Genomic DNA, 16,429 nt, shown 5'->3' with positions numbered 1-16,429 from the left:
GAGGATGGGCGTACAAACCACGTATTAATATCCAACTATTGCTGTCCAGATACTTTTGTTCTGATAGTGTACACAAGTAAGACTTCTTTCTCAGATTAAGATCTCTGTTCAGTACAATGAGGTTGTATCTAGAAGGACGCTATTGCCTATGCTAGTCGGTTTCTTTTGTTCTCATTGGTCCGGCCGTCATGTGTTAATGTCCTTACAAGATATAAGAATTCCTCCAGATCGTCAACTTCGTAGTCCCGAAATCTGATGTAAGGTTTTGTCGCTAATCTCATTTCTGCTGCTCCTTAATATCTTCATATTTCTTTGCTTTGTCACAACACATTTTCTGTGATGACTAGACAGTTATACTGAAAAGTTTCTCAAATTTTTCACCACTTTTACGAAGAACAAAAATGTATTTGTGCTGTATATTTTAATTCCAGATATGAATCGTATTTTGTCAGTACTTTTAATATACAGTAGTATAACAGTGCTTGAAAGGGAAGTGCCCAGAAGACACAGTCGGATTCAGTGGAACTTCATTCACGTAAATGCTATCAACGGATATGTTAACGACTGGAGTTCTGATTCTCTGTGACAGGTACAATGGTCACCAGAATGCATTAGTTTACATACTTCCTCTTTTGTTTCCAGGCCCTCCACGACAAATAAGGGGCACGTACAGCGTCATATTTTGAGCGATAATTGTGAAGGACATGGAAATACCGGGTACACATGTGAGACAGCCTTATGAGCACCGCAAAGTGGCTCGTAGAATCTGTAGCGTTCGGAAGTGACACTGGCCTGACGTTAGATTGCGTGGCAACTCGAAGGCAGGGACTGTAATATACGGAATGGAACTGGGGACCTATAAACGACGGAGAGGTTTCGTCCCCGCCGTAGTCCTCAGTGTTTAACAACCCCACAACAGGCTACAGCAGTCCACTCACCCCACTGCAGCCCCACACCGAACCCAGGGTTATGGTGCGGTTCGGCCCCCAGTGGACCTCCCTGGGAACGTCTCACACCAGACGAGTGTAACCCCAATGTTTGCGTGGTAGAGTAATTATGGTGTAGGCGTACGTGGATAAAGGGCTCGTGCAGCAATCGCCGACATAATGTAACTGAGGCAGAATAAGGGGACCCAGCCCGCATTCGCCGAGGCAGATGGAAAACCGCCTTAAAAACCATCCACGGACTGTTCGGCAAACCGGACTTCGACACTAATCCGTCGGGTGGATTCGTGCCGGGGACCGGCATGTCTTCCCGTCCGGAAAGTAGAGCATCAGACCGCACGGCTAACCGGGCGCAGTAAGGCAGGAATACTCGTCGTCAAGTCTCTGGTCCAATATCACTGACCATCGAAGGGTGGATCGCAGCACTGTACTCCAGACAAATTACAACCTCTTCATGTCTGCTCCTGCCATCCAAAAACAAGTAATGGATTTCCCTGCAACATTCTGTGTCATCATCCACTACTGTTCGGATTCCAGTGGTGATCGGGCTATATGAATAGGCTACCATTAACACCACGTCATAGACGGCTGCGTCTGGAGTGGTCCAGTGTTTGGGAAGCATGGACTGCTCTTGAATAACATCGCATAGTCTTCAGCAGAGTGTTGCGATGCTTTACTACCCCACATGATTGTCGTCGGCGATTGAGGCGGCGACCTGTGGAGAGGTTCCAGGTCACGGATGGTACTCACTGAGGGGACTCTGACGGCCAGCGGTATGTCCTGATGTGTAACTTCTCATGCGGCTGTATCGTGGATGCTATCTCTCAGAAGGCCAATGCTCGTAGACGTATAGCGCATGTCCCTATCAACTGTCTGCATAATGTTAGGGTTCTCCCGTGGCCAGCAAGATCCAAAGACCTGACCCCAATAAAACACTTGTGGTACCAGCTCTGACGTCAACTCCAACACAGTAAGAGTATCTAGGATACCAAAGACCAATTGCAGTATATTACCTCAGAAAAGGATACAGAGGTTTTATGACACCCTTTTCAATCGGACCAGCGCATGCATTCGGATCAGAGGATGTGCGAAGTCAGAGTGATAAGTGGGCACATTTGTAAATTTCTCCCGATGTTGTAATCTGGGAAATAACATCACATATCATCTCAATCCGTGATGTTCCATTTCATCCCCCTCTCCCCTACCGGATACTTCATTTTTGTTGTAAATCAGTGTAGTTCGAGTCAGTCACGTCCGAAGAGCATTAAATGTGCCACATGCTCTATACTTTAAATAACTAATTTGTATCAGATTAAAATCACGACTTTCTGTTCTACTAGTTTCCCTGCTTCTTACGTGCGTTGCTATCGATATATGAAGGTTGTATCGAAATGTCTCTAACTGCCCAATAATCTACCGAAACTAACTGATTGCGTAATTTCAAGATCGACTGCTGACGGGCAGAGTAGAGGGGAACCGGTTCTCCATTTACAATCTTGTATACGAAATCAAAGCGGCGTTCCGCTGACACCGGCTTTCTCTTTCTTCGTCACACCGCCAGAACACACTCAAGGGCAGGCACATAACGTTAAGAACAGGTTTTCTCACTCTCCCATACTGGAAGTATCGGACATTTGAGGAGAAGAGTCAGTTTTCCTGTAGTCGGACCAAAAGGTGAACTTTCATTCCGTAGCTAATGAAAGGATAGTTCTAACTTGGAGAAAATATTAGCGCTCATTACCTGTGCTTAATTTGAGGTACATAGTAGCACACATTCTATTTATTTCGATTAGTTACGTCGAAAAATATGGTTAGTCTATCCTAAAGGTGAAGAAGTTTATAAAGGTAACGTTGTGATGATAATTAATACAGAAGCTCCGAACTAAGTAAATGCAAAGATGTCTGGGTATATACAACAAATTTTCCCACAATTTACTCTAAAAGACAATCTAAAATTTTAGTCAATAATTTATCACATAGACTTACATGATTCTATAAATTGAGGCAGTAGAATATAGAATACGGACTGAGAATAAACTGACGAAAGATGAAAGCAATGATAGTCCGTTGAAGTGATAATAGCGAGAAGCTTAACATAAAAATTGGTGATGACGATGTAGAGGAAGTTAAGGAATTGTGCTACCTTGCAAGCAAAATAATCCAAAACGGTCGAAGCAAGCAGGACATAAAATGCAGACTAGTGCAGGCAAAGAAGACGTTCCTGTCCTAAAGAAGTTGGTTAGTACCAAATAGAGGTTTTAATTTGAGAAAGAAATTTCTGAAAATATATGTATCTCAGCATCGTATGCTAGTTAATCATGGACTGTGAGGAAGTCAAGAAATCAGGCACTTTAACTTCTGAGATGTGTTTTTACAGATTAATGTTGAAAATTACGAGGACTGAGAAGGTAACTAATGAAGAAGATAACCTCAGAATCGGCAGAGGAAGGAATATATGGGAAACATTGACAAAAAGCGTCACAGGATATTTGTTAAGGTATGAGGGATCACTTCAGCAGTACGACAGGGAGCTGTAGAGGGCACAAACCGTGGAGGTAGCAGATTTTGGAATATGGGTAACAAATAATAGGGGACGTTTGGTTCAAGAGCCCATCCGGGATGAAGAGGTTGGTAGAGGAGAGAATTCTTGGCAGGCCACATCAAACCAGTCAGAAGACAGATGCATCAAAAGAGGATAATTTTTCGTATAACATTTTTATAACCTACGCTGATCTTCTGTTTTACCTTTTTCGTCTCCGTAAAGAAACAGTGTTTCCATTAGCAGGACAGCTGAATGACCTAACATTCTGTTACGGTCCGATGGTTTCTTTTGAGCGTTGCCAAGGCCTTGAGTGACAGTATTCCTCAGGGATTTGTTTCTAACTTAGTGTTTACTAATCGTTACCACATTTCTACCGTCGTTTTCCATAACTCCTTTCAAAAACATTGTTTAACTTACCTGTTTCCAAGCAGCCGCCGGATTCTTTCTTTTTGGGTCATGCTTCTCTGGTATAGCCCCTTGGCTCTTCTTGTTTCACACTTTACTTCTGCGGCACCTCTTTCGAGATACCAAGCTACTCTTCTAGAGGGACCACTGCTGACAGGGTGCAACTATGGGTGATAGGTCGTATAAGATTATCTTACTTTGACTTTTAAGGACTTCTCCACTCTTCACCATTTGCCCTGTAATCCCATTCGCCAGATTTCACAATCATGGCAGTCTTCCACTTTAAGATCTCTGTTCTTCATCATTTCTGTTACTCTCCCGCTCTCCTTGTTAACCTCGACCGTCCACACTTTCTCCTGACTGGTGGCGACCATTTCTGGGCTGCTTTTGACCATCGTCCTTGCTTCATTCGCAGTACATGGCCATACCATTGAAGAGCTCTTCTCTCGGTGCTTTGCACAGCTGGTTGTTCCTTATCCATTGTCTCTCTCAAATTTTCACTTCTTCTCCCTTCTGTTCTAAATATCCGGGCAGCTGTCTTTATTCCATCAGTCGGTACCGCTTGTACTCTGCTTCTCCGATGGCGACCCCCCTCCCTCCCCCCCCCCCCCCAGGGTCCATTCTTTGGCGCCGCATGTTAGTGTACTTTCCAATACTGGTTGCAGAATCCTCTTCTTTGGTTCTTTTGACACTGACCGGCTCCACAGACCTCAATTTAGCATTTTAATTGCTCCTCTTGCCTGCTAAATCCTGCTTTACACAAATTCTTCATAACTTCCCAAGGAATGGAAAGTGATTTACAGCTTTAACAGGTCTTGCAGCGGTATTATACCGCTTCCAACTCCTCCCACTACTAGATACTCTGTTTTTCTCATATTTATTGTAAGCCTGCCTCGTTCCATTAACTTTGCTGTCACTAATTTGACTTTCTCTCTACTTAGTGCAATCAATATCTGACCATCGGCAAGCAATAACAAGTAGATAGTACCATGTCCGAAAGGAAAACCCATACGTCTGAATGATTGAATCCATCGTTATCTTATATTCTTCGTACATATTTCATACAGTGTGGGCAACATACTGCAGCTCTTCCTAAGTCTTATTGTTGTGTGGAATGTTTCACTTAACCTTCTCCCTACTTTAAATGGTGCGTACGATTGCTGGTGTATGCTTTGAACTAGGGACATCAGTTGTACTTCTACAGCTATGTACTCAATTGTCTCCATTAGTAGGTTGATGCGTACAGAATCATAAGTTTTTCCTAAATCCACAGATATTACATGTACCTTGCTACCCTTATAATACATCTTATCATTATTTATCTAATGGTAGAAACGTGATCCACACAAGATTGTCGAACTGTAAAACCTGCCTATTCTTCCCATATCTTTCCATTAATCTAATTTTCCAATCTGTTTCTTCAGCACAGCACTAAAAATTCTGCTGACAGACGTCATAGCACTAGTTCGCCAAAATTGTTTGGGTGCTTCTTGTTTCCTTTTCTTGTAGTTATTAGATACGTATGATACACAACACTCTCTTGGTATTTCCTCTCCATCCACAATCTGATTGAATATTTCAGATGAAAGTCTCACCATTTGAGAAGGTCGATATTTCCACAATTTCATCACATCTCCTCCCAGTCCCCTTGCCTTTCCTCTTATTGCCTTTTTCAGCATTTCTATTACCTTCCCCTTTAGTATAGATTCCATATTATCTGATGTACCGCTTTTGTTGTAGACTTCTAACACAGTCCTTAAAAGACTGCGGCTAAAGTAAAGAGCCCAGAAGAATGTGTTGTAGGGATGAGTTACTGTCTATCGCACACATAAATGATCTAGTCAATAACGTCGAAATATCTGTAACGCTATTAGCGGACGATACTGTTTTTAGTGGGAAGGGTACAACTCCAGTGCACTAGCGAAAGGAAGTGATTTCTGCAGACGGACGAAGTTGATTAAGTGATTACAAGGTGAAGTGATCGAGCACTCTTTAGTTACTTTATTTTAAAAATCACTGAAACAGTAGCGACGTTATTTTACCTAGGAGTACGTAACTCTCCCAAACGACCGAAAATGAAATCTTCACATATAAACAGTTGTAGGGTAAGCTGATTCGAGGCTGAGACATTGTAAGATCAACGAAAGTAGTGGCTAACAAAACGACGATGGTCCTGTCCTTCAGCGTTCTTTGTCGGTCTAGAACCCTTTCCACGTAGTATTAGTAGGAGAGCGGCGTAGTCAAAGAAGAGAAAATAAGAGAACTTAGAGCTCATGTGGAACTCACCCTCCATTCCCGAATGGAACTGAAATGGGATGAAACGATAGTGATACGGAAAGCACACTCCCCCTAAAACCATGAAGTGGCCTGTTAAGTATAAATGTAAATGTAGATCTACGAAACCGCATGAAGGTAATAAAAGTTGAATGCCAAGAAATACAAGTTCATCTTAAGAACAATGTAAAGCAGGGTACTAGCTTTTCACAATTAATCTGGAATGTGTAAGTCATAGATGCAATAAAGAATGTGAGAGGAAGTCTTGGAGGAGTAATAATAGTTCCAAGGAAAAAGATACCAGTGGTAAAGTACACAGGTGACATAGCCCACGTGGCCGGATGAAACGTAGACTTGGAACAATTTGGAAGGAATAGGCAACATAAACTATCTGATCAAACGCATCCGCGCACGTATTACGGGACATTAATATTGTTTGTAACCGTCTTTCGCCTTTCTGACTGCTTGAACTCTGTTGGGGACATTTTCAAAGAAGCGTATGGACCCCAGTGCATGGTTGGTACACCATTATTCCTCAAGGGCTGTTATCAGAGTAGGTAGCGATGGTGGACTTTCGAGTCTGGTGCGAAGTCGACTTTCTAGTTCACTTCCCAAGGTGTTTCATAGGGTTCTGGCTGGAACCCTGAGCAAGCCAGTATATTTCAAAATGTTACTGCCCATAAGCGACTCCCTGACCTATGCTGCTTTATGACGGGTGCAATGTCATGCTGATACAGCCGTCGACTTCGAACTCTTTCTCAAGATGCATATACTGTGATGCAAAATGTGATCTTACACTTTCACATTTAAAGTTTTCTTAAGAGCAACTACAAAAACAGTCTTAGTGTTGTAACTTCAAGTCAGCCATACTTCACCACTGGAGTTTACATGTGATGGCTGGTAGCGTTCTACTGTCATTCGCTAAACTGAAACCCTTTCATCGGATTGCCGCAGGGTACAGTGTGAGTCATCACTCCAAATTACTCGTTTTCAGCTATCCAGTGTCCAGTAGCCTTGCTCTTTAAACCATCTCAAGCGTAGCTTAGCACTGATTAGAGATAGATATGGCATATAAGAACCTGATGCCCAATGCATCCCATTCATTATAAATCCCTGCACACTGTCAAACGAGAAACTAGTAAGGAAAGTGGAGAGAGCTGCGGTTAATGACGACCATCATCCATTACTGAAATCACACACTGGTCCATCGTTGATGGGTAGTCCAGGGGCCTACCAACACGGCTCTGGATGACGGTAGAAGCTGCTGTAAAACGCCAACGACGCACGAGTCTGACAGCCATACACCATTCAGCATAATACGGCGTCCGACGTCGCCGTACTCCTGAGGGTCAGTGATCTGGGAGGAACTGAGTACACACCAGTCCGGCCTAAATGAAACACATCTTCGCGGTCACCGCCATCTCCAACCAGTGCTACCGACGCGGTATGCCTACCCCGCGAGTGGGCGGCAAACTCTCCCACCACCGTCTGCTACACTTCCGCTCCGATATGTTGCAGCGCTCTCGCAGTTGCAAGTCCGCTGTCGGATTCAGCAGATTCCTCTCCGTATTACGTAGACACCATCCGTCGCAAAAGAGACAGCAGAGACTTGTAATAAATGCAATAATCTTGAGTAATGTTTTATTGTATGTAACGATGCCACACAGGTACTCGGTCTGCATCTTGACAAAAGAATACGGGTTTCCAGACCGGCAGTGGCCGAAACTACAGCATAATCATTGCGCTAGATGGATTGATGATAGGACTTTAGAACTGAAGAGCGACTCCTTCCACTGATTTCAGACGATTTTTTAAAACCGCTCTTTGCAATAGGCGACGGTCTCCGGCCGTCAGTACATGAGGTCTGCCTGGATTTGGTTTAACTGTGGAAGTTTCTCCGTGTTTCTACTTCACAATCATATAACGAGCAATCGACCTGGGTAACTGCAGGAGGTTTGAAGTGTTTCTGGTAACTCAGTTGCTTAGGTGACAGGGACAACTCCACATTCGATGTCATTCAGCTCTGCTGATCAACTGGTTCTACTGTTACTGCTTCTTTACTGACGACAAAGCACTCCCCGCCACCACAAATAAGAGCGTGCCGGTCTTTCGTAGCATCTACTAGTCATTTCCTCTTTACGTAGGACTGTTCGCATACTTTTGGTCATATAGTGAACTTAACACGGGATACGGCTTGAGGCTGAACAAACAAAAGACGAAGATGACGAAGAGTAAGGGAAAGAAGAACAACGACTAGCTTAATATAAAAATAGTGGACGACACAGAAGTGCAATAAACGAAGGAATGCATGTAACTAGAAAGCAAGACTACACAGAATGTCTGTATTAGGGAAGATATTAAAAACTGATTGGTCATGGTTGAAGTTGCCTTTCTTCTATAATGCACGGTTAATGCATATTCACGCATAGCTGAGGAACAAGTTCCCCCAGGTGTTTGTCGGGAATATAACGCGTAACTGAAATGAAACACAGACCATACGCCCTAAATTTGGAGCCGAATAAACTGGAACACTTAAAAGTTAAGTGGGCAGGTAAAGTAAAATGATAAACTATTAAAAGAAATACTGAAAATGGGAAACATTAGTGAAATAGCTACTACGGGATCCAGAAACAGTTAGTTACCCGAACGCTAGAGGAACAGAAGAGGAAAAAACCTGACCTCCTACGTAGAAATACAGGAACCAGTCTTTGCTACTTACTGTAATGTTTCCCCATAACCCCGTCTCCCCCATACTCCCCATCACATAACGTACTCTCTTCAAGTTAGTATTATGTCCATAGCATTGGTGCTTCGCTGTCTCCTTATGAATTACTCAATTTTATCTGCAGTACACACGGACAATTGTCCTGGATACCAAATCGATGTGTATGGTACCGTGCTGAAAGAGAACTGCCCTACGAAAGTTGAGAGAAACAACTTACAGGTAGTAACGTTCGTCAATAGCTCTGAAAAACCAGCACAGGGAGTCTCTGGGAAACTGTAGACTTGGCAGCCAAAGATATGACGTAGCAGCCGCCTGCGATCTGTAACACCGGTGCTAAATTGCATTTCACTGCCAATGTGTTGACGTTTATAGGCAGCACTAAGTTTTATTTTTCTTCTTGGACTACAGCGATAATTTCCACCTGGAAAAGCTTCATGTGAGGATTAAAAATTGCTTTTTTTCCCCACTGTTAATTTCTGTGTAATCATTCATTGTCATTTGGTAGCCTAGGCTCATATCGGTTTACTGCAGCCTGAGTGGCAGCCTCAAGATTATAGTCGCTAATGAGCTCACATTCCGATGAACATCCACAACATTCCTGTGATCGGATGCTCTGGATCTGGTTCCACTCAGTTTCGTGAGAAAAACTGAGGAGATGTGAACGGAATAAGTGTACCAAGCAGAGAAGACATTGCAACTATTTCTGTTGTTTAGTACATAATTTCCTGCCGCAACTGTGAGGTGTACCACAATCCCCATAAATCCATGTCTTCATTTTTCGTGATGACTGACTACAACATTTCCACTAGGAGAGCGGAAATCAGCGTGGCTTCGAACATCTTACTGTCTGTATCTCTCAAGATTACTCCTTACACCTTGCACACACTCGGCCGAGTTCTGTGACGCAATAATTAAGATACTAAATTTGCACTCGAGAAGATAGCGATTCAAATTTCCGTTCCCCAAGTAGATCTAAGATTTCTGTAGTTTCCCTAAATCTCTTGAGAAAAATGACATGAAGTTTACTGTGAATGGGACACGGCGGTTTCCTTTTCCATCCCCCATTCGCCTCCCCCCCCCCCCCTCCCATCCCTCTGTATGAGCTTGGTTTCGTCTCTAATTACCTCGCAGAAGGAGGGCTGTTAAACGCTAATCTTTCTTCTGTGGTGAACTCCGTTTGCCTCAGACAGAAAACCCATTTTCCCCACACCGTACTATATTAGAAGTCATGTGTACTATTCTTCTGCGCTAGATTTATCAAGTTCAGGGAAATCACCACAGCTCCGCTCCTGGTTGCAATATTAGCTAGAATATCTGTGGAGATATGTATCAAAGTTTCAATAGTTTTCTTGTCCACTGGACAATTAGGTAAGCAGGAAGTTAGATCGCGTAAGTTTGTTGAAGAGTTGTGTCCCGCTGCGATTATTTAGGTTTTTCCGGCATCCCTATTAAGATACATTAGCAGGAAGGCAATAATGTTGCAATGTATTAATTTTCTTTTACCACCAGCCACAAGCATGAGGGTTGCCATGCTCCACCACCCTCGGCAGACATCTATGGTCTGAAGATGATCTTATAATACGATCGAAACCGGTCACCACATTAAAAAAATTTATGCCATCAAGACTGCTTTCAGTTTATTTATAGTAATTATAGATCTCTGTTTCCTATAATAAGAACTATGTCCTTTAAAATATTTTACAGTGTGCTATTGCTGAACGTTGTAACATGGAGCCCGAACTCCATTCGAAAATTGGCGCAATGTTTCCTCATATGACAGTACAGAAAAAAAAACTTTTACGGAAGAGTTATGGAGATACAGTTTGCGAAACCGAGTCTTAAAGTATAACACCAGCAATATACTAAAATGCAACTGACTTAGAGATCGCTGTGGTGGAGTGAAAGCGCTGCTGTTTTCACAGCGAATGGAACAGCTCGATGCGTCCCATGGATAGGAATTGTTACACATGCAGTAGTTTGTGTGACATTTGAGAACGAATAAGTTCCGCGGTTACTGCACGATAGTTGAAAGATCAAGATTCCGGACGAATGGGGCACCGAGTTTGTCACTTACCATTGTGCAAGTATTGCAGCATGTTTACCTCGCATCGAGAAAATCGCCACGGAAAATGTGATCATGTGGTAAAGGGTGACCATCGTCAACTGTAACACGGATGGATGGGACACAGCTCAGCAGTTACAGGCACTTTCCATGCAGATAAAAATTAGTTAGGTTTATTCCGATCCAGCACTATTTTCTCGTATTGAGGTTCGAAACAATCACCCACATACCTCTGCTCGCCACAAGTCCCAGGCACAGACGTCACTAGACATGGCGCCCGACCAAGTGAGCCGCACTACATGTTGATGCAGAGTACTAGTAATTCCTTGAAACACACGCAGACATTGCATCCCATTTACCTATGGTGCGCGTATCAGGCAGCTGGTGGAGGCATTCTCCTGCAGCGGACGTTACATGGGATGAAGGGTGGATCCCTCACCCAGATGTATTCAGACACGTCTGCCACCACATCTCTACAGCAAGTTATACTGGAACCAAGCGCTATCAAACGTTGTCCGTTTCCTTATGCTGAACTACACCATAAGCGATCAGGACCATCGGAAAGAAAATGAATCAGCTCTGGGAAACAGATTTTTGTCAGAAGGTTCAGAGGAATACCCCATAGACATGGTAGAGATTGTGTGAACATAGCGATCATCCACCCTCTTGTTCTTACTGATCACGTCTGGGACACCATCGAGGGAGATGTGTGCATCCTGGACACATCTACGATCAATTCCTGGGAAGAGTGAGCTGCGTTTAAGCGATCATGAGTTTGGATGATTCCCCAGAGCTTTCAGTGGGGTCTCGAATTCTTGACCCAGGCGCGCCTCAGCCTTCATTTTGGAGAGATGTTTTCCTAGCTGTGTTTGGTGCAGTAGCTCAGCAGAGCAAGTATTTGATAGCGGGTTTTCTGAACTAAGTTTCGAGTTCCATCTCGTCTATCATCGACGGAGGTTTCTTCAATATAGCTCTCATATACAGTTAAATTATCCATTACTCCCATTTTCATTTTAAATGATTATAATAGTATGTGTATATCTTTATTAAAAGCTGCAGACTTCTGTCATGAATTGTTGGTGGACTCATGTATGGGAGCTCTCCATCAAAAAGGAGTCCCATGGAATCCTAACGGTAAAAAGAATTATCCCCTGATTGACACATATTCTTATTTGTGACCATGTCCTCGCGTAGATAGTGCGATATATTGCCCAGTGTTGCGGTCAACTTAGAACGAATGAGTCTTTGATATACTATTAGTACACCAGGCACCAACAACTAGCTGACAATATGTCAATCAGTATGTGACTGCCTAGAAGAGGGGAAGAGGAACGGGGTAGGCGATTGTTTCCTGATAAACTGGATCTGAGACCACCGTAGTTAAAATCTTAAATGCCGCGCAGGATTAGCCCAGTGGTCTAAGGCGCTGCAGTCGTGGACTGTGCGGCTGGTCCCGGCGGAGGTTCGAATCCTCCCTCGAGCATGGGTGTGTGTGTTTGTCCTTAGGATAATTTAGGTTAAGTAGTGTGTAAGCTTAGGGACTGATGACCTTAGCAGTTAAGTCCCATAAGATTTCACACACAATTCAACATTTCATTTTTTTTTCAAAATCTTAAATCCATCCTCAGTGGCGCGTTTAATAGCGAATTTCATTTATTGGTGGCCCCGCCCACTGTGTGGGGATGTCAGGCTCGGTGGTCTGTCACTATGACTCGTTGTGTGAAAGGCGAGAAAAGGAAAGTGCTTTAATGTGTCACGAAATACTTCCAGATGCCGAACACAATACTCTGGTTCGAACAAGAGTCTAGGCGCTAAAGGGGCGATTTCAATAATCTTCTCCTATGAAATAACTCGTAATCTACTTTAAACTTCTCTTATGCTATGAAGAGTCTCACAAACGAACCTCAAGTAGTTATTAACTGCAGAGCGCTGTGATAACGGTACCAACTAAGATATTCAAACGGATGTCTATCTGTAACAGTGGGGTTACTGGCCCGAGTAATTCAAGGGTTCGAGTACATTATGTATGCGCCAAATACTTGTTCGTAAGGATTTGCACGATTAAAGATCTTACGATAATTGCAAATGCTGACGTACCCTAAAAATACAGAACGTAAGATTATGTGAGATCATTGATAAAATTATCGAAGGTCAACAAAATTAAATGACATATTTAATGGCTATCAAGTCTTTTTAGAAAGAAATTTTTAAACTTACTCACAGTATCAAAATTATCCCCTGATTGGCACTAGTTCTTGTCTGCCACCATGTCCTCATTTAGATGGTGACATGTATTGCCCGGTGATGTACTGAGTATACCAGGCACCAGTAACTGGTTGACAATATATTACGACAAGCAGTAGACGCCATGACAGCTACATTCCACAAGCGGAGGAGGCATTTAATGGTGACCAGTGAAGATGGGGCTCAGTCGTCACTAAGCAGGACACGTAAAGTCTGGATAAAGAAACAAGCTTTCGAGCAGCCGTGTATAATGAGCTACTTGAAGCACGCAGATTACGCTGTAACAAACAACGAGGACCAAACATTTTTAAGGAAATGGTAAGTTTTCATTAGTTGTGTACCTGCACGGTGCTCCATGCTTTAGGTAGATGCGCGTTAGGTCGACCAGTGGCTCGCCGCGGAGGAGGCGGCCGTCGCCCATAAGCGGGTGTGTGTCCCGCGGGCCGGGAATCTGTGCCGCCAAACGGCGCATGCGCAGCCACGTCGACGCCTGGCGGCCCACAGACAGCAGCGCCCTCAGCGCCAACATCAGAGCGACGGCAGCCGCCGCAGCGCCGGCCACCAGGCTCGCCGACGCCGTGGGCCCGCTCCCGCTCACCAGTCGAAACAGCCACGGCTCCATCCCAGCGCAGACTGGCGATCAATTCAGAACAGCGAGTTGCCGGCCGCCAGGCCCTACTTTCCGTGCGCAGTGGGGGACTTGGCAGCGCCGTGTGACACTGGTTACCACACTGTCTCGCATAAAGCACTCCACACAAGCGCACATGTACCGTGTAGCAACGTGCTTCGCCTGTCGATTCACCGTCAAGTTTATTAATCGAACTGGTCAGTAGCACAGTTTCTCTAGTAAACGACACGATACCTGCAGTGGATTCACCACCAATCCGGTAACGTTAATCGCACAACATTAATACTCGAGCTTCTGTTTGTTTTTCTTTTTCTTCTTTTTAGGGCTCATCCGTGCCACATTAGCAGCTACACAACTAACAAAGATTATATTCCGTCTTTTGCGATTGTAATAAAAGTCTGTTTTATGTGTTGTACGAAAGTATAAAGAATCCACTTCAGCCTCACAGACAATTCATCGCATGAGCTTATATGCATTTTGTAAATCTACTAATCTGATATCTAAGTACGTCAACGTAACTATCAAGAAAAACTTGCATCCGGCACAAGAAGTTAAGCCACTAGCTCAAAGATGCCATCTCACTAGCGAACGTAAATCATTATGCACAAGAACACGCGAAATGAAACGTACACTGTGTGAAATACATATAAGCTTAGCTGAAACAGTAAAAATGTATAAACAACATAAGTTACCCTGTTCTCTTATATGCTGGACAAGCACGATGAATACACTTCTAATGCCATTGAATAGTTAAAATAAAGACAAGAAAGGAAATAATAACATAGGTGAACGAACACACTGGAATGCTACAAACAAGCACAAACACGCCGATCCATTCTACCATCGTCTCACAAATCTTACAGACATGGAACTTGTGATGAAGAAGCACAACTGTTAACAGATGTTTAAAATATAATATAAACACAAAAGTAAATGAACGTTACGTAGAAAACTTGACGACAGAAGCTGAAAACATACTTTCTCTTAGAGGAAGGACACAGTCACAACTTACATAGATCTAGCTGAAAACATACTGTCTCTTAGAGGAAGGACACAGTCACAACTTACATAGATCTAGCAAAGGAATCAGCAGGCAAAGAAATTAAAAAAATCATAAATACAAGACACGAACACAATATAACGAGAGAGATAACTACACAATCTAACACTCTTGAATCCCTTAGAGGCAAAATGTACAGAGAAAACACAATCAGAACCAAGGCAGACAAAGGGAGTATAGAGTTTTTCAATGACGAACTAGAGTACACTAACAAAACGTAAGAATTAATTACAGAGAATTAAATCACAAAAAGAAACCCGACCCAGTGCATTGTCTGACACAAAAATGAAAAATTAACTGAAAGCTAAGGAATACATACTTTTGACACATAAAAAACATGTATGAAGACTAATTCTCCTGAACTCCAGAGCCAACTAAAAATTCATACAATAAACACGCCTGTGAGACCAGTAATAAATTACAGATATGTACAACATGTACCCTTTTGAGATATACGCTAAACATACTCACACAACTGCCATAACACAAAATTACAGAAATTTGTTAAACACGGGGGAAATAAGAAACCACATAAAAGATGTATACTCTTCAACACTAGTAGTGTAATACATATAACTTCTTTTAATCTTGACAAACACAGTTGTAAGAAAAACCTAAGAGTTTCAATGAACACTGAAGATTATTTGAAATAAGTATTGATATGGTCTATATAACACTTTTATTACCTTTGCAAAAGAATGAATGGGTATATACTACCTCTGATAATTCCTGATTTTCTGATACATTCGCACAGGTGTGAAAGTGTTACTTGCATATATAGCAATTTAAAAACATGGATATAAGAGTTATTTGGGATGAAACGCTCTAATAAAAACATTTCAAGCATATTTTTTAGTCTTAAAACTATGAGTAATATTTCTTATTATTAATATTTACCATTACTTACAGCACAAATTTCGAATTTAAAAACGAAAATATCAATATACCAAATAGTTAATGAAAAATATATGTGATATAATTTTACTGATCACCAGATAAAATCTTTGTATAGCTATGTTTATCTTTGTTCACTTTTATTTTTGGCAGCAGTAAATAGGAGTGATGTGAATAAATAATAAGATGTTGTGATTTTGAAGAAGACATGTTTGTAAGAAAGATTTACTTTATTTCACATATATTTTACTCAGTTATTCAACAAGTTATTAAAACTAAGAAACTCAGCAGTCAATGATTACCATGATTTCATTCAGGTAGTTAAAAATACCAACTAACCCCCCCCCCCTCTGGTCTTTTCTTCTTAAGGAATGAAAAGAAAGAAATACATCTCTAGACATGCTGTGCCAAAGAGATACCTCGATTATTGCACAAAGAAGAAAAAAAATAACTAGAGAAAACACCAATAAATGTTTTGGGTTATCATTATCAAGAAATATTCTAATCATTTCTCTTTTATCACCGCAAGATTTTGAGAATTATGAGAGTGACCCAGACAATTGTTGCATAGTGGCTCGCTTAGCATCACTAAATTTTATTATTTGTATTAGAATACAAAACAGATGGCTATAAAGTCTAAAAAAATATAGT

At 42.2% G+C, this 16,429-nt stretch overlaps 1 protein-coding gene across 1 annotated transcript in view; it reads right to left on the bottom strand.

Moving 5' to 3' along the window:
• The window catches only part of LOC126262432 (cytochrome P450 4V2-like), a 142,949-nt gene extending 129,131 nt beyond the window's left edge, over window positions 1-13,818 (bottom strand). The window contains exon 1 of the mRNA XM_049959073.1: window positions 13,538-13,818. Coding sequence (XP_049815030.1) covers window positions 13,538-13,818 — 281 coding nt within the window. The remainder of the gene's footprint in view (window positions 1-13,537) is intronic.
• Between the last annotated feature and the right edge of the window lie 2,611 nt (window positions 13,819-16,429).

The sequence above is a fragment of the Schistocerca nitens genome, chromosome 6 (genome assembly GCF_023898315.1).
Source record: "Schistocerca nitens isolate TAMUIC-IGC-003100 chromosome 6, iqSchNite1.1, whole genome shotgun sequence".
Taxonomy (NCBI): domain Eukaryota; kingdom Metazoa; phylum Arthropoda; class Insecta; order Orthoptera; family Acrididae; genus Schistocerca; species Schistocerca nitens.
Note: the sequence above shows the minus strand (reverse complement) of the source record. Positions and strands in the feature narration are given on the sequence as shown.